General features: G+C 36.2%; 1 protein-coding gene across 5 annotated transcripts in view; it reads right to left on the reverse strand.

Annotated features, from left to right (window-relative positions):
- Window positions 1–25,825, reverse strand: part of PTPRK (protein tyrosine phosphatase receptor type K) — a gene marked incomplete at both ends in the record, with an annotated part of 572,810 nt that overhangs the window by 369,912 nt on the left and 177,073 nt on the right. For 4 of the 5 annotated variants that reach the window (XM_080700525.1, XM_080700524.1, XM_080700523.1 and 1 more), the window contains one exon: window positions 2,008–2,279. The exons of the other annotated variant lie outside the window; for it this stretch is intronic. In XM_080700525.1, the coding sequence (XP_080556651.1) occupies window positions 2,008–2,279 (272 nt within the window). The remainder of the gene's footprint in view (window positions 1–2,007; window positions 2,280–25,825) is intronic. 5 annotated transcript variants of the gene reach the window in all.

Raw genomic sequence — 25,825 nt, forward strand, 5'->3', positions numbered from 1 at the left:
AATGAGACTGAACCAAAAAATGATATATCCAGTTTGGGGTATTATAACTCAACATTAAAACTGCCACTGCAGTAATCTGTGTCATAAGAAAACTTATTATCAGAGTCAAAAAGAGCTTTCTTTAAATTTTTTGAAAAAATGAGAATATGTAAGCCATTCCCTAATTATGAAGGAAAATAAATTATTTAGTGGATTTTCCAAAATCTACTTCTATGCCTTTTTGAAGGAATACGTAACAGGGTGATTCTTATCTACACAAATAGCAAACAGAAATCAGGGTTGAATGCAGGCAATCTGACTCCAGAAAGTACATTGTAATAATGATGTTAAATTAACTGGTTATGTAGGGCTTTAATTTTTTTTATGGACACTGAATGTGCTGACAGCTTTATTTTACTGAATCAGAGCTTTCACCCAGTGTCATGGAAAACTACGATGACAGGTTCTCATAAAAATCAGCACAGAGATTATACCACACGAGGCGATCCAGTGATGGCAGCCATCTACCCACTAGAGGCAGAGAGGAGACCAGTGAGGAGCCCACTGGTCGTGCCGAGAAGATCTGGTCCCTTGTACAGCCACTGCATTCGCATCAGGTTCATTTACACCACCACCTACATGTATGTAACCCTCTAGAAGCTGTGGGTACCCAAAAAACATAAATGAATTCCCCAGACTAAATCCTCTACTTGAGGAATAATGGAACCAACAAGTACCTAATAAAAATTTATTGAAATCTCAATGGATAGCCTGAAATTGAAAAATTTCACTGTGGGTTGGGCCTATTATATAAGGATTTTTTTTTAATAAAATAAGAAAATCAGCTGGGTTTGGTGATACACACTTATAATCCCAGCATTTGGGAGGCTGCGACAGGAGGATTCGGGTTCACAGCCAGCCTCAGCTACTTAATGAGGCTCTTTGCAACTCAGCGAGACCCTATTTCCAAATAAAGAATAAAAAACAGGACTGGGGTGTAGCTCTGAGGTGTAATGCCCTTGGGTTCCATCCCCAATACCACACACACACACAAAAAAAATCAACAAGAAAAAATAAGCAAGGCAAGGTATTGGTTTTTCCCTTCTTCTGAAATAAAAACAATCCTAACCTGAAGAAAAAACATTCATTTTTGAAAAGCAGAAATGAAAGTGATAATATCTTTGATAATATCTTATGACACTATTCACTGAATATCATAAAATAGGCTTTTATGTAAATGCACTCTCATTAGGCTCTATAATAAACTACAAATAGATAAGTCTTTTTAAAGTTTAAATCTCAAGGTCTAACATGCTAACAAAAAAGTGAGCTTTTACAAAGGATAACATGGTTTTCAGGCACAAAACCTCTTAGAAAAGATTACTGCAAACTCTACAAAATAGTAAATAGACTTTTCTTTATTAAACCACATAAATGCAGTGACACTAACATGAAGCAAGTAGTGATACTACTTGTCTGATTTAATCATAATGATATCAAGCATTTCTGAGAAGAAAAATATTCAAAGTTGTCGACAACTTGTCTTTCTTTCCTTTTTTGTTTGCTTACTTTTTTATTCTATTTAACTGACAAAAATATAAATAAATAATTAATCAAAATTCATCCCCCTCAGGATAACATGTTTTCTAAAACAATATTGCGTGTGCATTTTCCAAATGTTATTTTCAAGAAATCTGTAGACCAATCCAGTCTGATTATAACAGTCAAATCAAAAAAGACCATTTCTTCCTGAAGAAAAGCCAAGGAAAAATGCCTATCAGTAAGTAGCTCTTTGCCAAAAAAACAATAAATTTTGGATCTGAACCTACATTTCTCTATGTGTGGAAATATTTTCTCACTTTAAAGGTTTTATGCCAACTTATTCAAACTCTTCCTCAAGAACCAGGGTGAGGAAAGGAACATGGGATGCACGCCCCCTCACTGTGGGTCCAGAATAAACCTCTAAATATTGCAATGGCAAGAGATCCAAACATCAGCACAGTAAGACAGAGGGAAGCAGATGATTACCTGATATTCATTGGGCCAAAAGGTGCTCACAGCCAGCTCAGCTCGAAGCCAATCTCTACCAGTGAATCCAGTCACATTCCAAATTGGATTAGCAAGAGGTCCTTTATTAACCCTAACTAGTATGTTCAAAGTGCCGGGATTCGACCCTTTCTGGCTGTACAACAGGTAACTGAAATCAATGCAGTGAGTGTCATTCTCCTTCATCGTTGGCAGCTGGAGTCTGGCCTTTTCTCCAGGGTCATGATCTGAAGAGTCCACTATCATGTACGAACCTGAAATGACATAACAAATATTAAAGCTAGATAGATATACAAGCCAAAGGAAATATATATATATATACAATAAAAGAATGCCAACATTGAATTCAAAAAGACTATGTCTCCCAGAATAAAGACATAAAAAGACATCAATCAAGTAAGTAGATGAATTCTTATTAAACAATAGATATTATTCAAACTACACACATACATTAACATATTTAGTATCCATACATGTTTTTATCCTCAGTTTACAGATTAAGAAGCTGAGGCATTATTTTGGAGCAAGTCCATAATGCAGTATTTGGGAGGCAAGGGTTGGGAATTTGGCTCAGTGGCAGAGTGCTTGCCTAAGCACACGCAAAGCTCTGGGTTCGATCCTAGGACCTATATAAAACAATGGAAAAGCCGGGCATGGTGGCACACGCTCGTAATCCCCGTGCTTGGGAGGATTGCACAGGTTCGCAGCTAGCCTCGCTGGCTTAAGAGACCCTGTTTCCAAATAAAAATATAAAAATAGGTCTGGGAGTGTAGCCCGGAGGTAGAAGGGCTTCCAGGAACCTCAGTACCACCAAAAACAAACAAACAAACAAAAATGGAGAAAAAAAATCACAAGTTCCAGGCCAGCCTCAACAACTTGGCAAGACCCTGTTTCAAAATAAAGAGTAAAAAATAGGGCTGGGGTACAGCTTGGAGGTAGAATGTGGGTGGACTCAATCTCCAATACAAGAAAGGGAGGGAGGGAGGGAGCAGTTAGGTTGAGGCACTATTAAAGTTATAGACGAGACCACACAGAGCCTGGTTCAAGTCCAATTATCACTCTAAAAATTCTCTAGTGTTATTAAAGGAAGTATTTTTAGAAATAAATAAAAAATAAATACAACTTATTGGTCTGATTTATAGAGAGGGTGCATACCTTTTTTTTTTTTTTTTTTTTTTTTTTGTACCCAGAATGTTTTCAGGGAGACAGACTAAGAGTGAAGACAGTGAAATTATCTTTGATCTCAAATTTGAAAGTCATTATTTGTACAAGTTATGTGACCTTTTGTGATGTACTAACTGGTCTGAACCTCCGTTTATGGACTGAGGTTACCTTGTAGAGTGACTGTGAAGTCTAATGTGAAAATCTTCTAGAGTCAAGAATAGAAAGCATAGTTGGCTCCATAAAGTCTCACCCCTCAACTTCCTGATTTTCACCACCGCTATTTGCCCTGATTCAGCTTTCATACCTATGTTCTTCTGGGGCTGCAAAGAATCAAGTTTAAAATCACGAATATACCCCACATCCTTTGACTGAATAAATGTCCACTGGCTATTTAACACAGGGAGGCACAAAATGTAATCTCACCTTCAGAAAACACACACACACACACACACACACACAGGTTTTGTTACAGCCAGAGGTCATGTAGCAAGTAACTACAAATAGGAGATTTCAGTGTTATATTAGTCAAAAAAACTCACCAGGAAAAAAAGGTATTCTCCTGTCATGGTGGATTTTAACAAAGACACATATTGCAAAAACGTAAATATATCTGGTTATCACGTTGAAAGTAGAACAAAAACTTTATTGTAAAATATTTTAACTACTAGGATATAATTTTTTTTGTGGTACTGGGGGTAGAAACTAGGGGCTTTTCTACCTCCAGGCTATACTCCTAGACCTATTTTATACTTTAGTTGGAAACAGGGTCTCACTAAGCTGCTGAGAGCCTCACTAAGTAGCTGAGACTGGCTTCGAACCTGTGCAATCCTCCTGTCTCAGCCTATTTAAGTGCTGGGATTACAAGTGTGTGCCACCACGCCCTGTTTATGAGGATATGATTTTAACCACAAGGTATGAGGTGTGGTTACAGAACCCAGTGTTACAAGGGTTAAAATTAAACCTCTGTTCCTGACAACTTGTAGAAGTAATTCTCTATAATCCCTCTTTAAAACACATGAGTTTTACCCAAGACCCATTAAACGATAAATGATTGTTAATCTAACTAATTCAATTAACCCCTAGCCACAAGTTCAAATCCTGACAGAGAGGAGAGCTTCAACTATATAAGAAACCAAATTTCAAATGTGACCAATCCCCAGGGAGAGTGTTAACTCTGCCGATCAAGCTTCTGTGAAGATTTTGCACAACACTTTAGTAGGTCTCAGGTGCAGAATACACAAACAATAAGGTGATGCTTTTTACTTCAATCTCCCATTCTCATCTTCTTTTTAAATTGGATTTTTTCATCATAATTTTCACATATGGCACATTGATAGACTAAATTTCCATGTATATTTTTGAAAAATTATATCCCTTTTAATAGGACATTCCAGATCCTAATTCAACAGTTATGCTCACATTCTAAAGTCAATAGCTTATTTAGCAAGAAGTCCTTTAGATTCACTACTGCAGAATGGACCAGTTATTGCTTCTAACTTGGACCAGAAATGAGATCTTACATAAGTTACTTTGACTTATCAGGCTTCAGCTTCTTCACAAAACTGTAATTTATTTATTTGCTGTTATAATAATATTTTCAGTGACATATCATGGCAGTAGTACATGTAATATATTTTTACAAATTCATATTAATCATGACTTCTGATCATCCATCAATCTTAAAGTAGTGCTCTCTAAATGACTTACTAGCTCTCTAAAAGTTTTTCTTCAATGATAAAATAAATTTTGGAGTAAAATATGGTTTCTGTCACATTTTAACTGTACATTGTTATATTTATCATTAGGACCATTTAGCAATTTCAGCCAGTCTTACTTTTAAACTATAACAATTTTCTTAGGAAATGGGATAAGCACGCTATATTCATTGTACACCACACCAGTTTTTCTCATCAGACAGACAAAATTCACAAAACAAAAGCTTATCCAAACTCTTGCAGCATATCAAGGTCATTCGAGGCAGGCTAAATAATTTTTTTTAAATAGCACGGATAACTCATCTCTATAGAATGTTCCTGCTAAATGGTCTTATTTCTATATTCCCTGATAATACTACATTCTCCAAATGCTCAGAGATAATGCATTTATTGAGCAGTTCCAGAAATGAAGAAGCAAACAGTAGTGTTAAAAAGCCACCTACATCCTTCTGCCCACTTACTCTCAGTAGTGGACTTCACATGGCAGGCTCCCTGGAGGTGGCCCTCTCCTTGACACGGATTCCCCTCCATCGTCCCAAACATAACAAGCACTCTGTTGTTACCACTGACTTCTAAAAATCACTTCTACAGTTTTCCAGAATATCTGGTCTTCAACACTTACAGTCTGAAATTCTACAATACCTCCCTCCTTCATTCTTTAAGCCATCACTTAAGCTTATTTAATACCGTTCTGGTGTCAGGTAACTAATCCCTCAAATTTCTAATAAGAGTTCGGTAATGTTTAGCTGTGATTTGGCTATCTCAAGGCTTAAAAATGAAACATCTGTATTCACAGAGAGGGAATGCATTTTTGCTTAACATAACTTCTTTAATGTGACCTTACAAGCATTCTTTCCAGTTTCCTGAGCAGTGAGCACTCACATATCACTTAAGATACTGGAGAAAAACTTGCCTGTTTAATTCACTTTCTCCATAATCTTGCTGTGATACACTTGGTCACAAACTACCATCTCCAATCTGACCCCTCACTAGTTACGCCATGTACCACGCCAATTATCTATTCTAGAACTGACTTGTAGTTGCTGAATTTCTAGTTCTGGCCAATAATTATACACTATATTTGTATAAATTTTAAATAATTTCTATGAAGATAAAAATGTTCACTAAAAAAGCACCCAATTTATTCAGACTGACAAGAATACAGAAGCCATGTTGTAAATATAAAAGTGACTGTATCATACAAAGAATTATCATCTATAAGAGCATAAAAATGTTAAAGTCCTAAAGAGAACCCTAAATAATAATAACCAATATATGACAGGGGAGGGAGACTTCTCAGAATTAGATCTTTTTTTTTTTTTTGGTGGTACTGGGGGTGGAACTCAGGGACTTTTCTACATCTGGGCTATACTCTCAGACCTATTTTATACTTTATTTGTAAACAGGGTCTCACTAAGTTGCTGAGAGCCTCACTCAGTAGCTGAGGCTGGCTTTGAACCTGTGTGATCCTCCCATCTCAGCCTCCCAAGTGCTGGGATTACAAGCGTGCACCACCATACCTGGCTAGAATCAGATCTTAAAGGAGGTGTTGATGTAGTCCACTGGATGACGGAGAATTGAGCTGAGTTACTCAAGCCAGAGTATGTTCACAGGTCTAGGAACACTCTATGCAACGGGAAGACATGAGCTCTGGAGTATGCCATGCGCCACAGCTACGTGGTAATCAAGTGAGCTACCACAAGGTGGTCAGCAGGACAGTTCTAGAGCTACTAGCTCACTAAGGACCAAGATGTGCTCCACGCACACAGCACCAGCAGCTAGGCAGTGACAGCAACAAGGAAATAACAAGCACATTCAACCCGTATTAGAAGTCCCCACCTTCTAAAATGCCCCTCTGTGCCCTCTGCTGACAAAGGCACTATGCAATCTGTAAAGGAGAAATGTTTGAGAGGCCCACCTCTCATTTTCACAGAACAGGATGAAGGAAAAATTGGGGGCTCTAAGGCAATGAATTGGTAACTGGCACCCACAAGGGTGTATGTAGCAGAAGTACGTAGTAGTAGAAGTTCAGTAAAGACTTGTGAAGGGATGATTTGGATGACAGATCAAGAGACAGAGATGCACATAAAACACACTAACATGTAACAGTTCAGGCAGTACCAGCTCTACTACAAGTGAGATAAATTATCAGAAAATGTCAAAATAACCACAAAATAATACAAACAATTCTATTTGGATTATGCTAATTTCAGACATATGATTTGATGGAAGAGTATATGGTTTGGAAGTACACACTAACATTTTTATCAGAGCCATATATGTGTGTGCTACACACATATACAAACATACATGCACACATATGTAGAACTTCTTTAATGTGGACTTATTCATATGTATATATAAATCCTCACATCAGAGTAATTGTTCTTGCACGTTTAGTCTCAGTATCCCTTCATTCACACTCTTAAAAAATATTAGTCAAGACATCAAAGAATTTTGTTCTGTGTGTTCCATCAATACTGACCATCTGAGAAATTCAAACAGAATTTTTAGGAATAATTACCAACTTATTTAAATAATAATAAACCTATTATGTTAATCTAAATAAAATACTTTTATGAAAAACAATTGTTTCCTTTTTTTTTTTTTTTTGGTGTTACTGAGGTTCCTGGAAGCCCTCCTACCTCCGAGCTACACTCCCAGACCTATTTTATATTTTTGAAACAGGGTCTCTTAAGCCAGCGCAGCTGGCTTCAAACCTATGCGATCCTCCCGTCTCCGCCTCCCAGGCTTGGGGATTACAAGTATGCACCACCACACCTGGCTTAAAAAATAACTGTTTTCAGAAACAAAAATAGTAAGAACGTAGGCATCATTTTATTTTTTGCTAGTTTCTTTAATGTTTGACTTAATAAAAGCCAGCCAGATTCTTATTCTCGCTCTTTTATCCAGTCTATTGTGGTATCTCACAACATGTAGCCTCTGGGAAATCTGACCATACACTCAAGAGAAAATAAGAGAGAAAAAAAACATCTTAGCGATTTTATGAAAATATTTTGACCTCAAGAATCCAGTGAAAGTATATTGGGGACCTATACTGGTCCCTGGGCCATATGCAGAGAAACACTATGATTTACATAATTCTTTTTATCTTCCTTTTGTAATGAGAACATTATTAGTGTGGTTATTTATACTGAGTCTACGACATTCACTTAATCTCCATAGTGTATAAAGAGTGCTAAAAAATAAAACTCATAACTAGGGCATTAGATGTCTGGAGAGTGAAATCAAAAAGCTACATTTTTCTATATCACTATAAATATAGAGCATATATTCAGGTTCCCCAAAGAAAAAGAAGCAAAAATATTAGATAAATAGATATACATGCACTTATATAGTAGATATTCCTAATAATGCATCTCTTTATTCTATAATGCAAATCAGTATACATTTATATACATATTATATAACAAAATACTGATCTTGCGTTTTATACTATAAATCACTCATGCGAGCATGGAGACTAAAAGTTCAGGCAAGCAGAGCCAGTGGTATATAGCTCCAGGATGAGTGCCAAAACCTGGAAAGCAGGGAGCCAATGGAACAGATTCCAGTCTGCGTCTGAGTCCATCCAGAGGGTGATGGTCTCAGCTCCGATCCAAGCCCAAGTCTGAAGGCAGCAGAACACAGGCGTCTGCGCTGGTCTACACTCAAGATAAAGAGGCCCAGAGCAAATTTTCATTCTCATTCATCCTTTGCTCTGCTCAGGCTCTCAATGGACTGGATGAAGCCCACACGCCAGGGAAGATTAGTGGTTTATGTAGTTTACCATTTCAAATATTAACCACATGCAGAAATACCCTCACAGACATACCCAGAAATAATGTTTAATCAAATATCTGGACCACTATAGCTGAGTCAAACTAACACAAAATTCACCGTCACAAAAAGCTTTCTTCCATACCAGTCTCCGACCATCACTGAAGCAGAATTTTATGTATGAACTAAAGAGAAAAATGAGTGATATTCTGTCCTAATAAGAAAAGTGCTTTTGTGTATTCTTAAGACCATTGTTAATAGCTACCAAAGCACCAACACACTGTGCAAACACCATTAGTTCTTGGCATTGGGTGAGATTTTCCCAGTAGAAAGAAAGAACGTGCCAGAAACTGTTGGTGTGGGGGGAAAAAAAGACTAAGGACAATGTACAGTAGTATAGTTTCATGTATAGTCAGTTTAAGAAACAATCCTTAGTATCCCTGTATAGAGAGAAGAGTGATAACGGAAGTCATGACATAGGACCCAGCACATATGGGATGATTTATCCTCTTTATTATAAAATTAATATCTCTATTTCTGTTGCTATTATCTGTGTGCTGAAGCCAAAGCTGTGTGTGTGTGTGTGTGTGTGTGTGTGTGTGTGTGTGTGTGTGTACGCGCACACACACATGCATTCTAGGGATTAAACACAGGGACACTGTACCTCTGAGCTACACATCCACTTCTATTTCTTACTTTGAAGCAGTCTCACTCAGTTGCAGAGAGCCTCACTAAGATGCTGAGGCTGGCTGTGAATCTGCAATCTTCCTGTCTCAGGTTCCCAAATACTAGAATTAAAAGCATACACCAGCACATATGAACCCATTATCCTGTTTTTAATAATATATCTTTTCATTTTCTTTATGCAAGCATCCTCCTCCACCCCCTGGCCATGTTTCTTCATCTGATTAAGTGGCAACATAGTATATTCAAGTCCTAAAACTAAGAATTCATGAATCAATGTGATTTTCGAAACCCTTTCCCTTTTTTCTTCCTAGAACTCACTAACACTCCCACTCTCTCCCTCTAGCTCTCTCTTCACCCATCCACTTATTTTCATATCCATCAGTGTTACCAAGCTACAATCATTCCTCAGGAAGACAACCACAATGGGCTCCTAGCAGGTTTCATGATTTCCACAGGAGCAGCCCACTAATAGCTTTCTTTAGGCAGCTCCAGATGAGTATTTCCCAAACATAAAGTAAATCTTTTCCCATCCTCACACTGCAATGAGAATGAAATCCAAACTCTTTATAACTTTCTCAGCTTCAATATGATTGTCATCTGCCTTCCTCTCCCACACTACCTCCTACAATTGCTCCCCTTGCTTAACATGTTCCAAAGACAGTGGACTTGCATCCTTTAAAAAAAAAAATCAAACAAAACTTTATACTCTGCCTCAACCTCTCTGCACTCAATTTTCCCTGGGCTTGGAATACTGTCTCTTCAGCTGGCTAATTTTAATTGAGGTCTCAGTTCAAATATAATCTACTGGTGAAGCACTTATGGGTCTCTGAAGATCCTTAGATCTTAAATCCTTCCTTCTAAGATCCCTTCTAACATATCACTCTTTGCTATTTCCCTCATATCATTGCCACTTACTAAATTTATCTACTTGATTGAAAAACTCTACAAAAAGTTGGGATTTCACGTATTTTATTCATCTAAATGTCTAAGATGAGGTCTCAATCAGTCTGGGACGAAATGCATTTATAAGAAAATATGCAACTATCTTCTAGTGCTATCTGTTTTCCATTCCCATGACATTTATACAATGTTCTCACAGGTATCAAATATCTCTGTCTGTACCTATCTACCTTTTGTATAAACTTTTCAAAATCAGAAAATCCCTTGGTTCTTGCCCCCAATACCTAACAGAGAAATTTTTCAGTGGGAAACTCTTGGTGAACTCCCTTGAAGGCAAGCAAAAATAAAGAATTTTAAAATAATAATATTTTTTCAAAGACAAAATTTAAAAAATCATGAAATTGAAATGACTTTAGATACTGTTCCCAATCTTGACAAGTACACCAAACAACTTCATTGATTTGGCAAGGTTGACATCAGTGCCCTCGCTTTTTTGCCTGGTGTATTATTAATTCTTCAAGCTTTTATATTCTATTATTTCTAAAGATAATGCTTCTCTTCTAGTTGAGTTAAGCCCCATGTCACACAGACTGGTTCTAAATGAGGCACACATTATAAAATGGTAGATTATGAAAAGTACACTTGTCCTCTAAATTTCATAACAAAACGACTGATTTCAAATGTTTGGAAAATTCTACTTCTAATAATTTTAGACTTTCTAAAATGTTCCCCTATTATCTTGAAAAAAATATAAGACTGCTTCGTTCACATTCTACAAGATTAAATTACTCTTAATTTCCAAGTAAGGGTGTTGAGTTTTCTCTAGGTAGCCAACTTACATCTGAAAGTCTTAAAAAAAAAAAGTCTTACTTTCAGTGAACAAATCTAAAACTTTCAGACAATACAACAAACTAAACAATAGATATAAAAAATTACCACCACATTTCTCCTTCCTGGGAGACTAACCACTCAGAAGTTACCTGGCACATATTAAAATTTAGGAAGAACTGAGCCAAGCACTGTCCTATAACTTAATTCATTTTCCTTACTATAATTTGGAAACAAAAGCAATTACTTGGCCCTTATGTTGACCACAAAAATGTCCATCTGCACATGGATGATGTAAAAGAAAATCTATGTAACACAATCATTTAAAAGCGTAATGGCATCTTTTTCATCCATGGAGTAGGCTACGTTTTATAATCTGCTTTGCTTTCTTTTTAGGACTTTTCAAGACTCAGTTTTTTCTGCTTCCCACATGGGTCTTTGGGTGCTTCACTTGTGCAAATACTTTACACTTTCTGTGTCATAGTTTCCTTGTTTTGTATCTTTCCCCTCCCTGAGTTTGGTGGCAGGTCTGGATGGTGTCCTGATTAGAAGAAGAGATGGTTCCTCGATAATTTGTTCTTTTGGACACATTCATGCCTTTCTGTATCTATCACAATGTACAGAGAATCAAACTAAACACACGAGAGAACATTCTTAAAGGTTAAAAATAAGAAGACAGTAGTAGAATGGTGCACCTAAGCAATTTCCAACTCTAGGCACCTAACCATGACAGTCTCTCTTAACCCCTTCCTAAACAATTCTACTCTCTATTGCACTGAGTTAACCCTCCTTTCTAGCTCTTTCCTTTTTAATTGTCTCTAACTCTGCCTTTCTTATTCTTTTTTTATATTTAAAATACTCTTCCTTCTACCCCACTCCCAGAAAAAGACACATCAACGATTTTAAAGAACTCAGATCTAGGTTTAAGAATTCCTATTATAAGACTTCTCCAGTTTATATAATCCTGGCCCTTTCCTTTGGCTATTTGACCTGGATAGCTTTTATGTTATGTGGTACCGAAATGTTTTGAGAAACAGCTGCTTAAATGAAAAGCAAGTTGAGAGAGAATCAGAAGTGCATTACCCCTGAATGCAAAAATGCCTTTTCTGTAGCCACTTCTGCAATCACCACTTGCCTTTTCAAAGGAACCAACACTGGAGTGAACACAAAAGACAAGAAAAGGTGGTGCAACCTATAGGCTCCAGGAACTGCCGAAAGACTAAAGAACTTCCTAACAATTCCTTCCTGCCTTCTGGATACACTGCTAACAATGGAATAGGAGAGGGGAAGGTCAGTAAAGAACAAGTGCACAATGCTTTTACATTCACTATATAAATAAATATTTCTATTATCCTACTCAGTATTCACATTATGGTACCAAAATTCTACTTTACAATACTAGAAGAGACAGATGTAGTGTTGTATGCCTATAATCATAGTTTTTCGGAAGCTAAGACAGAAAGATTGCAGTTTGAGGCCAGTCTTAGCAACTTACCAAGACCCTTAACAATCTACGGAAACCTTGTTTCAAATTAAAAATAAAATAAAATAAAAAGGGTGTTAGTTTTAGCTTGAAGGTAGAATGCCTTTGGATCTAATCCCTAGTACAAACAAAACAAAACCTAAAACAAGTAGGTGTTTAAAGTTGACTCAAATTAGTAATAATGTTAACAATTCAATTGTTATTAATGTTTTAATAGTACCTACAATGGCAAGTAATGTTTAATCAGAGAAGAACTCAGGCTGGATAAAGGTTCACAATTGAGTACTCAGGCTCAAGGCTAATCAAGTCTTAGAAGCAAATCAACCAGCAACCAAAGAAATTTCTTCCTTCTTCCCTAAGAACCACTAAAGTTGCTAATTAGAAGATACTTTTTTAAATACCCAGAATGTGGAAATATCATGTCTTTCATCTTTTTCTGAATGAAAGCATATCTCTGTTTATCAAGAGGTGGAGATGCAGGCTACAAATGATCAAGGGCCTGAAGGGCCAGCCAGGCTCTGCTACTTATACCCGCCCCAGCAGTCAGCTTCTCCTCCGTTAGAACACTGAGAAAAATCTGAGGTTCAGGAAAGGTAAGTGTCATACTTAGACATACTCAAAAGTACTGTTTGAGAGATTTATTATAGGGATTACAGAAAGGAGAACTATCGAAGTAAAAACATTTTTTTTTTACATTTTCATTTACATAGTATCCCCTAAACCAAGAGCCTATTTGCTTGTGGATTAACAGTCCTGCCATAGAAGAACTAACATTAAGTAAATGAGAAGTGGCACAAGTGATAAGAAAAAACTAAAAATTTAGTATAAAGACACAACGAGCCGAAACTGGGGGAGAAAGGGAGACAAGTTTGCGCTAACACTTTAAAACCGGATATCTAGGAAGATAGAAGAAACGAGGGACACCCATCCAGAGTAGTAAAGAAAATGGTGCTATGCTTATTTTCTATCTTCCTCTGAGGGTTTCCACATCACTCGTACATGATGAAAGAAACCGAGACCCTAGACTACAAAAGCAAAGAGAGCAATGGCATTAACTCAAATGGTGACTTGCAAGAAAAGGTTTTGATTTAGAAAAGGTTAAAAAAGAAAGAAAGAAAATGCTGAGATCCCTCTAACATCTCCTAAGTCTTTATTAATTTAAGGCAGTTCCAGTGGCATCAGTGGTTCCAATACTTTGAGCAAAGTATAACAGTGAATCATATCACCTTTCACGACAGTAAAATAGCCAGTAATTATTTAAAAAAAATAGAGAAAAACATGGCCTAAACACACCTGGTCAATTATGAAATGCCAAATGGGCCAACAGTAAGGAAATCAACAGCATGCTAATACTTCTGTGATTGTTAGCAAACAATTAATTCAACTTCCTCTTGGCAAATATAATGAACCACCCCAGGACATCCCTTCCTTTTCAACATAAGCAGAAGAGCTGCATGATGCAAGCAACCTCCACTCCAGCAGGGATTTCTTTCTGCCTGGAGAGCAACTGAGGATTGCGCTTTAATGTTTTCATAAATTCTAACTTAAGGCTTAACGGGTGAACAGAGCACAAACATTGAGAAACTGTAAACTTTAAGTTCCCACACTAAACTTTTTAAAGCTTCTCTCTGGGGTGTACTGTATAAACTAAAATAGAAACTTGCTTGAGCCAAAACAAGTAAGAGTTGGACATTGGACCAAGGATAAAGCACAGGTGTCCCAGTCTCCCCTATTCCCAGGACAGACGCTTGTCTTTCTTCTACAGAAGAGGAATTTTTAATATTTTCAAAAAGTTGGCTTTCACATCCTTATATCTTCTATTGAGATATATTCTAAGGATTCATCAGTATTCATAAGCAAAATGGAAATAACCCAAGCACAAAGACTCAAATTTATGTCTCCTGAGAATGACCACACGCAAGAACAGGTCTCCAACATTTTTTCTTTGAACTATAATACTGTCAAGTATGGTCCTAAGAATTGTTTATGTAACTTAAAAAAATAATATTGCTTTGGGCCGGGCGTGGTGGCACACACTTGTAATCCCCGCGCCTGGGAGGCAGAAACAGGAGGATCGCACAGGTTTGAAGCCAGCCGCGCTGTCTTAAAAGACCCTGTTTCTAAATTTTAAAAAGTAGAGGCGGCGTGGTGGTGCATCCTTGTAATCCTGCACTTGGGAGGCTGAGACAGGAGGATCGCTCAGGTTCAAAGCCGCCTCAGCTGGGTTAAGAGACCCTGTTTCCAAATAAAATATAAAATAGGTCTGGGAGTGTAGCCTGGAGGTAGAAGAGCTTCCTGGAACCCCAGTACCACCAAAATAATTAATAATAATAATAATAATAATAATAATAATAATAATAAATAGTATTGCTTTAACATGATCCTTCAATCAGTGACCACGCTCAGCAACAATCATAAATTGACAGTGATTAGTGTTTCATGGTGAAATACATTCACCAGGAAAAAAAAAACCCACAAAACAGCACAGTTTGTTCTGGATGAGGGTAAGGACAGAACACTTGGCACTCAAAAGCCCCACACACCTGGCCCATAAGAACCTTGCAATGCTTGCTTGCTATGAAACACCTGCAAAAACCCATATGTTACGATTCATAATTATATAATACACATTTTTTGCCTTAATTTACCATTTCTATTTTTTGTTTGGAAGACTTGCATTCTTTATCCTCTCTAGGGAGCTCCAATCATGCCATCTCTATATGAATCCTTGTGCTTGACTGTACAAGTTTTACGTAAATAGCCAATTTAACATATTTCTTATCTTTTGTTATTATAATGTATAGAAGTTTCCAAACTCAGTAGTAAACTTACATAAAGGCTATAACCTACCATTCCTCCATCAATGGAAGTCATGGTGGTGGCTTATGTATATTATTAAAACAGGAAAATATTTTATCAATATATCCAACCTTCCAGTAAGAATGATACTAAGTACAAAAGAATGTAGGAAAATTTTAGGTTTACAAAGGTTAAGTAACTTACTCAGAACTTCATTCAAATATAATACTAAAATGATTTTCTGAAGCATCTGTGTAACAATGCCTATCAAATTAGATAAATTTAATTTATGAAGGAATATATATATCCTTCTACCTCAGGGCTACACTCTGAGACACCCATTTTTTATATTTTTATTTGGAAACAGAGTCTCTTACGCCAGCGAGGCTGGCTTCGAACCTGCATGATCCTCCTGTCTCGGCCTCCCAAGCCAGGGTATTAAAAGCATGCGCCACCACGCTCGGCTAAATATTTTTTTAATTGCATGCAAAATCCACTGCTGATGAAGTTAAAGTGTTCTAACAAATGACATTTCAGTGCTTTTCCTTCCTGAGGCTTCTTCCACAAGCACAAGGCATCACACAAGTTATCAAAGAATAAACAAATGCATACCAACATAAAACTGTGCTAACCCATAGCAAAAAAAGGTTGACTGCAAAATCATATGAGGGGAAGACATGAACTCATTGCAAAGGTCTGAAGAGCACCTAGAAAGTGATGCTTGAGGAATGACCTGAAGATGGAGAGAGAGCTATTGGCTAAAAAAAGGAAGAAAGATTGACAGAAGGAAGCACTTGTGCAAGGGGCCTGGGAAAGAGCCAAGTATAATGAGTGCAGAGAATAAAAGTGTAGCTGAACTGAGAAAATGGGAGACTTGGGGATGGAGATGCAGGAAGTACACAAACCAAGGGAGCTTTGAAGGCAAAAATAGGGAGTTTGATCTTTACCTTAAAATGGTATTGGAAACACAGAAAATATTTAGGCTGGGGGAGATGAAAGTTGAGATTGACATTTTGGAATATTGCACTGGTTACCTTGTGGTGTGTAAGAGGGTCATAAGCAAAGGGAGACGGTAGCAACATTCAAGTAGAGAAAAATATATTTAATTATGGGAATAAATGATGGCGATGATGGGAAGCAGCCATCAAAGACCTATACAGGAGGTAAACATAGCCAAACTGGTGATGCATGAGATGTAGAAGTGAAGACACAGGTGTCTAGAATGTGCAACTCTATTTCCTACTCATACACACAACAGACATCACTGCCATTCACTGAGGCATGGTATACTGGATGATGGTCAGGTTTGCTCAAAAAGGTCAATTCAAGTTCTTCAATGATAGTAGCAGAAACTACTGTAATATTTTTAGGGAGAAAAAAAATCCAACTAGTTAAAAGATATTAGGAAGCCCAAGGACTCATCAAAATGCCCTCTGAAATCCATCCAGTGGAGACCCACCGCTGGCTGCAAACAGCATTTCTCCCAAAACCCAGGTTGGGCCTTATACTTTACCTCTAAAGATGATATTTCATCTGATTCAACATTTGATGATCATAAGGAAATAGCATTTTGAATCAATGTCATCATAAATTTCACTTTTTTTTTTTTTTTTTTTTTTTTTTTTTTGGTGGTACTGGGGTTCCTGGAAACCCTTCTACCTCCGGGCTACACTCCCAGACCCATTTTTGCATTTTTATTTGGAAACAGGGTCTCCTAAGCCAGCGTGCGGGGCTAGCTTCGAACCTGCGCGATCCTCCTGTCTCTGCCTCCCAAGCGCGGGGATTACAAGCGTGCGCCACCACGCCCGGCGGAAACAGGGTCTTTTTAACCCGCGCGATCCTCCTGTCTCCGTGTCCCAAGCGCGGGGATTACAAGCGTGCACCACCACGCCCGGCTCACTATTTTTTGATAGTGACAAAAAACCATTGATTCATAACCAACAAATGGATTAGTACATCCCAATGTAAAAAAAGAAAAGGAAACATCGAAGGTGTTTAATAAAAATATTGTCTAGGTGTTTATGTACTCATGTCTAGGATTCAGTTCTGACAGATGAAAATCCTCATGATACCTTTTCTGGACACCCAATAGCTTCCTAATAAAAAATCCCAAGAGTGGTCTGAATGACAGAGATATGATCATCTATAGATATACTAAATATAAGGATGGCTGTTTTTTACTTACTACTCAAGTCATAAAAATCATAAGGCAATACATTTACAAAATAATGAAAATAAATACCAAAAAGAACAAATACTACCTAAGGAAGAATGGCAATAATTACATTGAGATATCCTAGAGAGGATGTCAAGTAGGAGTTAAATATATAAATTTGTTTCTCAGAGAAAAGATCTTAACTATAAATGCATTTGTGAATAATCTGCAGATATATTCATATGTATAAATTCCACAAAACAATTTTTGCTTTTTAACTTTCTTCAAAATAACCTTAGGTTTTATAAGATTATGTATAAATTTACTGTATGGAATTAATGCTGCATCAGACATTATGGTGCAAACCAGTAATCCCAGTACTAAGAAGGACAGGACAGGAAGATTGCAGGTTATAAGACAGTCTCAATAACATAGCTAGATTCTCAACAGCATAGTGAGACCCTGTTTCAAAATAAAAAGTAAAATGTTCAAGGGGTGTAGATGAGAGGTAGAATGTCCCTGAGTTCAACCCCCAGTATCACAAAAATAAAAATAATAATAAATAATGCTTCACTGAATATTAGTATGAAAGAAGTAATCTGTTTACAAGCTTCTTTATCACTTCAAGTGATAGAAATGCTATAAAGTAAAAAGGAGATGATATTCATTCTTGACCTGTAACTGACATGAGTAGCTCCTATAACCAAGAATTTTCTTGCTTAATTTTTTTTTGTCAAAATGTTATTCCAATAGTGATTAACAGTTTTGGGTGACTTCCAAGACCTCATAGTAGGCTCTGTCTTCAGCTGGATAAAAGCCATTTAATCTTGTACTCACTAGCACAGAGAACAACTTTGGGTATCTCAGACATATTCACCTCTTGACCCTCAGGAAACACATCTTGAATCTAAACAGCCATCTACTGATTTATTTCTTTCAAATACAAAATTCCCTGTTGAGAGCGTTGTACATTTATCCTGATCAGCATTCAATTGAAAGACGATGTGTTCTAGGGAAGAAAAAATTGACAAGGTGCTACTAGAGACACATGTATCTGGAGAGGCAAAATTGGAACTAATTGTGGTTGAAACACAATTGTGATTATTCTCTCCACAGTAACTCTGGCCCAAAATTGTTTCCTGGGACCCAGAAAAGCACAGAAATATACGCCTATACCTGAAACATAAGAAGAACTAAATAAATGAGAATCTGGCAAAGGAGTTCATGGTGATAAATTGCTGGAGATAAGCTTCCTGCTGTGCTTCCAGGAAGGATCTGAGCCTGAAGACTTCCTTAAAGAAAAGGTCTCACATGGGGGACTAATCATACCACAGAGCCTCTGGCACTTTTGTATGGGTATAAATGGCCCCAGGAATATGTTAGTTAGAAAAGAAAGAGTATATAATGAAAAAAGTGGTGTTACCCATTTTTCTAGCTGCCCAGGATAAATATTTGGACTAAAACCCAAAGGTCAAAAATACTGCCATCACTCCACTCCAAAATAAACCAGAACAGGAGAGTGTGTTGGGAGAAGTACAGGTTCCAAGTAGCTGAGTAAAACAGAGATGCAGGAAGCTGGGAAATCTAATTGTTTGGCAATCTTAATAGATTTGTTTAGATGACCTTCAGGAAAGATCAGTGTTTCCAGTGATAGTGATTAGACTTTCCACCTAAAATAAGTAATTTTGCCCAAACACAAACTATTTCTTGCTTCTGTATCAAATTTGAAAAATAGCTAAGAGGTCTTTGGTTCAAAATGTCAGAGATACCCCATGTAATATAAACATGGCAAGCAGATAGGGTTTCAAGACTTTCTCTGTTGATGAACAATTTTTTCAGGCACCAGTCTCAGGACATTGATTTTGGTATGAAATCCCCTCATTCCTAGCATACCCAAGAAATAGGTGACACTACTTTTAAAACCTCCAAATGTGCAAGAAAGTGTACTCTGTTAATTCCTGTGGGCATGAAAGAGTTTAAGAATAAACTCCTGATTCAGTGTTTTTCAAACACGGGTTAAGTACTAATCTTTGAAAAAGAAAACTTTCCCACAGACTTCCGTTTTACTTTAAACCTGCACAGATAAATTTTATGAGTCTTAACTTACTGTGGCAAGATTTTCCTCAAACAAATGTGCAAAATCAGATTTGAAAGTAATACTTATTGAACCTGATACATGTTTCATGAACTCTAAATTGCAAATATTAGACACAGGGGAAAAATATCCCTCCAACTTACATGGCTTGTATGTTTTATGTTTCATATTTCACCTGTAAGTTTGATACTTTTTATTTTGATCATAATAAAATAACATTTGAGTCAATGTCATAATTTCGTCTAATAGCAATTTTTAGCCACTGATTCATAGATTGAGTTTGCATCTCAAAGTAAAATAATAACAACTTAAAGCTGCTTAATAAATTTTTTTCCTCTGGGTAATTATTATATTTATTGTTAATTAGTTCTTTCGAGTATATTCTTTTTTCAACTATGTACAAATTCAAGAGCTGCAAAGCTTTTATGGTTAAAACAGTAAAATATCAATTAATGCCTCAGCTCATTATGAATTATGTATACTTATAGCATATATTTTCTGTCAAGGGGTTATTTTTCTCTACATAAACTACTGTGAAACCCTAATTTGTTTTCCACACTATAAGGAAAGTTATGCTTTCATTTAGTACAGATACAAATTAAACACAAACATTAATGTCTCAAATTTTTTCTCAATCAAGCAGATGACCTTAAATATAGACTATTAGATTTAGAATTATAAAAATAAAAGCAAAAAAATTAAAAACTTCATAAAATGTAAGAGAATTCTAAATTTAACGTTAGTTCAAGAAGCAAAGCCTCAGCAATAAACAGCCTCAAAGAAAATGGATTACATAAAAAACATATAACTGTAGAGTAGGTATCAAAAGCACATTAGAATAAAATTTTATCTATGAGCCAAATTTCTTGGGAACATATGCATAACTTATTTTTCTGAAGAAAAACAATTTTAAACATGCTCAGAACTCATCTTCTTTAAGAAAGTAAAGAACCATCACTATTTCCTATGCTTCCTGGTTACCTGCATCTTTAGAAATTGATACTAGGGAAAGGATACACAACGTAAAATTTAAGTAACTAGGCTTCACTTTTAAGTTGTTTATAAGGAAGTTTAAAATCTTACTTGTAAGTCAAAAAGAACCATAATATAAACTTAATGAGCTGAAGAATTCAGTTTTGTTTCTGTGATACCAGGGATTGAACCCAAGGGTAATCTATCTCCGAGTTATACCCCCAGCCCTATTTTTTCTTCTTTATTTGGAAACAGGGTCTCACTAAGTTGCAGAAGGCCTCACTAAGTAGCTGAGGCTGGCTGTGAAATTGTGATCCTCCTGTCTCAGGCTCCCAAGTACTGAGATTGCAAGTGTGCACCACAATGCCGGGCTCTAGAATTCAGTTTTACTTGTCAGAAACTTGATTTTATAATCACATTTGTATTCTTACAGCTCAGGAGTATTTTTTTCCCCTTATTTACACCTGGTTGCTACTTATATAATTACTTAGAGGTAAACCACCTCAGATTATCTGTGAAACAATGAACGGTATAGGATTATATGTAAAATAAGTAACAGGTGATTAGTAATATGAAGAAATCCTGTACTTGTTACTAAGACCCAATTTTCTATAAATGTATTACCTTACGTCTCGAAAAGCCCAAAACTCAATTCTATGTGAAACTATAAATGGAGATGGTGAATCGTGATTTGCCTGTTAAGCCATGATCAAAAAGGATTAAAAAAAAATTATCTACTGGCTATTTATACCAACATTGAAACTGAATATAGTTAAGTCAAAAAATAAATATGCATCATGCAGTTACACCTCTGCCCCAATATCAGCTGGGTTCCTTAAGTACCTGTGTATTTGGCTTTTGAACAGAATATCATATATTGTATAAAGATGAATTATAAATTGTAAATAGATCATTACTTTTAGAACAAAGTACAAGATTATAATTGTGGACATAATTAATAGAGCCAGAGAGAGAGAAAAAAAAGTTATAAATTCAAAGGAGATTCCTAAAAGATTTGTTAAAAATTATTCAAATAAATTTTAAAAGATGAAATCTTTTGACTAATTCTTTATTTTGAAGAAGCATAAGTACCAAAACTTATATCAATCATCATTTTCATTAGTTAAACATATTTTGTTGCTATAGTAAAGTTTTATTAACAAAATTCCTTAGAATAAAGAATCTTAAACAGAAGTTCAGCTGTCAAATGCTTTATCAAAAAATTCATAAATTATATGAAACAGTTGTGCTTACATTTTTAACTGTTTGACAAAATATACAAAGGCAAAGTTCTTTGTCCCAAGTCGAGTTGCAGTAAACAGAACAGATCTTAAGCTAAGAAATATCTGCAATTTTGCCAATTTTTCTAAGCATTTAAGAGAATAAACTCTGGAGTCACTTTAACCTTTGTTTATGTCCTGGAATTATCACTAAAAACTTAAGTGATATTCATAGATTACTTTCCATTAATGTAGATTTAGACTCTATTTATAAAAGAGAGAAAATACTACCTTCCATGTAGAAATGTAGGAAGATATACATGAAATATTTTTATTCTTTTTGTTCTTTTTGTTTTTTGAATTTACTTTTACTGGTGCATTGAAGTTGTACGTCATAGAGAGGTTCACAGTGACAGAAACATACATGTACCCAGTAGCTGGCAAGCTTCCTTTCAGATCTCACCCCATTCCCTCCCTCTCTCCATACATGTTATTGAGATTACTGTTGATCATTTTGCATCTACACAGAGCATTATTTGAATTGTTTTCATCACCAAGTCCATAAATATCATGTAGATTCAACAACCATAGATAAATGTCTGGGTTTGGGTTTTGAAAGTGTCAACAATACTGACTGTCTTACTCTTCTCATCAAAGGAAGCTCAACTCCTTCACATAGATCTTTATTTTAAAGTGAACAACTATATTCTGATGGACAGTTCCAAAGTGAATGCTTCTTCTGTCATCCTGTCTGCATCTACCAGTACCGCTCCTCTCTGAAAGAGCCTACCATCAGCACGCAGGCAAGGAAATCACACTCATCTGCCAAAGGCCAATTCAAGTTATACCAGAATTTTTATGCTTCTCTAGCATTCTTTCCACTTCTCTAGCAATGGAAGGTCTGTGTTTATCAAAATAATATACTCATTACTTGGGGGACTAAAACAGTAGGATTGCAGGCTCACGGCCAGCTTCAGCTACTTAGCAAGGCCCTCCGCAACTTGGTGACACCATTTCGAAAAAGAATAAGATAGGGCTGGGGGTATGGCTAGGAAGTCAAATGTCCCTGGGTTTAATGCCCAGTACTGGAATAAAATAATAAATAAATAAAATAATATAAAACATAAGATGACATCCATATCATGGTTTTGATATAGAATATCCCCTGGAAAGCTCATGTATTAAGTTCAGAGTTGATATAATTAAGCCATGAGCACGGTAATCTCATGAGTGAATAAATCCATTATGTTGGATTTATTATGTGATATCCTAAAGAGGTAGGGTATGGTAGAGGAGGTGGGACCCTGCGGGTGTGACCTTAGGCACCGTGCATGTGTCCTAATTTCCCCTTGCTTATTATATCTTGCTTCTAGCCTCTATGATGTGAGAGTAGAGACCATCATCTCTCCCTCTCTGCCTCCTGCCATGCTCTCATCTCCTCAACATAACTGGCCTGAGAATAGACTGAACCCTGAAATCTCCAAAACTGTGAGCAAATAAACCTTCCTTCTCCACACTGTCAGGTGGTCAGGTACTTTGGAATGCAACAGTCAGAATGCTGCCTGAAGCAACCCACAATGTGGGATGTACACAGCCAGATCCAACAAAACTAAGCTATGATTATTCAGATTTTCATCCATTCTAACTAATCACCTATCATCATGAAGAACTTGTGGCTGCACTGCTAAACTTCTGTTATTCCCCTGGAGATAGAGGGGAGGGGGAGACAAATTGTTTAATTATTCTAGAAAATGAAAATGTGTTTATAGAATAAGGAACCAATGTTACCTGAGGAAGAGAAAAAAAATTCAGAATGTAGGAGAACATGGGAGGAGGGACAAATAGGCCTCTAAATCTAGGCCAAGTAATTTTATTTTGTTTTATTTTATTTCTTTGTAGAGACACAAATTGGAGCAAATACATTGTGATATAGAAGTCAGAGGAGTGAGATAAAAAGGCTGATTTTAACAAGTGTTTTCACCATATATAAAACATGAATACATACATATATATATATATGTATATATATGTATATATATATATATGTACAAATACATATACCTAAGTCTTCAGTGAATACATGCTGTGTGTGGCTCTGTGTGGGGAGGGGTTAACTGGTGGCTTGAACCCAGTGGCGTTCTCCCACTGAAATATAGTCCCATCCCTATTTATTTTATTTTATTTTGTTTTACTTTAGTTTTTGAAACAGGTTTTCACTATATTGCAAAGGGCAGGAGACATATGATGCTCTAGGCTCAGCCACTCAAGTACTGTGATTATAGGCATGCACAATCATACCAGGCTGAATGCATGCCATTCTAAATATTTTTTAATATTGAATATATGCTTCCTTTGTGTAAAACACCAAAGAGAATTCAACTTTTAGGTATGGGCAAGACGATGCAATTTTGTTTCCATTACATACATGAATCATTTAACTCTGAGGTTGGTATTAAGTATTGACTAAACAGCAGCTGTTCTCATCCTGCTGTCTGTTGTTTAATTATTCTGTGTGCATTTTCCATCTCCTCCACAAGACAAGTCATCTTGCTGATGGTAATACCCAATACTACTTCAAACTACAGCATCTAACATTGTACTAAAGAAGGGGTCAGAAATCAATAAGTATCGGCTAATTGAATCACTGACATTTGAGAAAAATCCCAACATCTGAGACACAAATAATTAAGTTATGATGTGAAGCTCAGCTTCAGGAGAAGCAAGACTGTTTTCCAATTTATTTCTCCTCCAACACTGTCCAGGATTCCTCTTCAGTACATAACTCAGGCTGGAGAGATAATATCGTGTCCTAATCACCGTGCAAGAAGAATATATGCTACAAGCATTTGTATCCCTTCTCATTGATGTGTCTGGTTACCATGAAGGTGTTCAAAACATTCCTGCTTGTTATACCAGAGGCTCTAAAATAATGAACCTAAATGTGTAAGCCTGTATCACATGTATACATATATATGAAATATATTTTATTCCTGAAAATAAAAACACTCAATTTTCTTTAACTACAAAAGAAAGTGGTAGGATTTCTTTTTAAATATTGCATCTATTTCTGTTATAAAGGATATAGGTTCAAGGTAGTAAGGTTTTATTTTATTTTGCCAAAATGAATCTATCATCACCTTAGTATAGTATCTGCTATTTGAAAATTTTTCCAATGGATAACAATAAAAAAGAAAAGAAAAGGTTATTTAAGGACATTATATTACTATTGTGGTCCACATATTACAGAATTCTATGGTTTTGAGGTGGATGAGAGATAATTTAGTTTTTTCCTATGTACATTCAATACCTTAAAAATCAGAAAAACAACAAATTTAAGTAACATGTGGCAAATATATTAAGTATCCAAGCAAGCAAAGGGAATTAGAAAGATGAAAATTTAGTCTTTCTTTTTGCCTGATAGTAACCATGTCATTTTAAGTTTTCTGATATGTTCTATACTATAAAACTTTTGCAAATTTCCTGAATATAATTTTGATAAGATATTGACTGCAAAGTACCAATCTGAACTGTTTTTATAAATTATATGAAATAAAAATTTTCCCTTTTCAAGTGCCTAACAAATCGATTCAGTGCAGATTCTGGGAAATAGGTGGGTTTGAGTGAAAGATAAAATGCTTATAACCACCATCCTTGTTAAGCATATGATTGTGAACAAAGTATTTTTTCATTATGATACACAAGCCTTCACCTATCAAGCAGAGATACTACACACCCTGCCTCACAGGCCTGCCATGAGGAAAGTAATATAGAGCATCAGCCAGGCAGGCAGCTTGCGAACTGGCACACAGTGTATTGGAAACTCCAGATAAACCCATGCTTGCTATACCTATGGAAACAGGAGAGGAACAGAATAATATTAAGTCTTAAAACTGACCCCCTAACATCCTACTAACATATGTAAGGCTCCTAACAAATATAAAAGGCTAAAAATATATAAGGCTCCTAACAAAAGATAATGTTATCTACTATAAACAATAGTAA

The sequence above is a fragment of the Muscardinus avellanarius genome (assembly GCF_963383645.1).
Source record: "Muscardinus avellanarius genome assembly, chromosome: 8".
In the NCBI taxonomy this organism is placed as follows: domain Eukaryota; kingdom Metazoa; phylum Chordata; class Mammalia; order Rodentia; family Gliridae; genus Muscardinus; species Muscardinus avellanarius.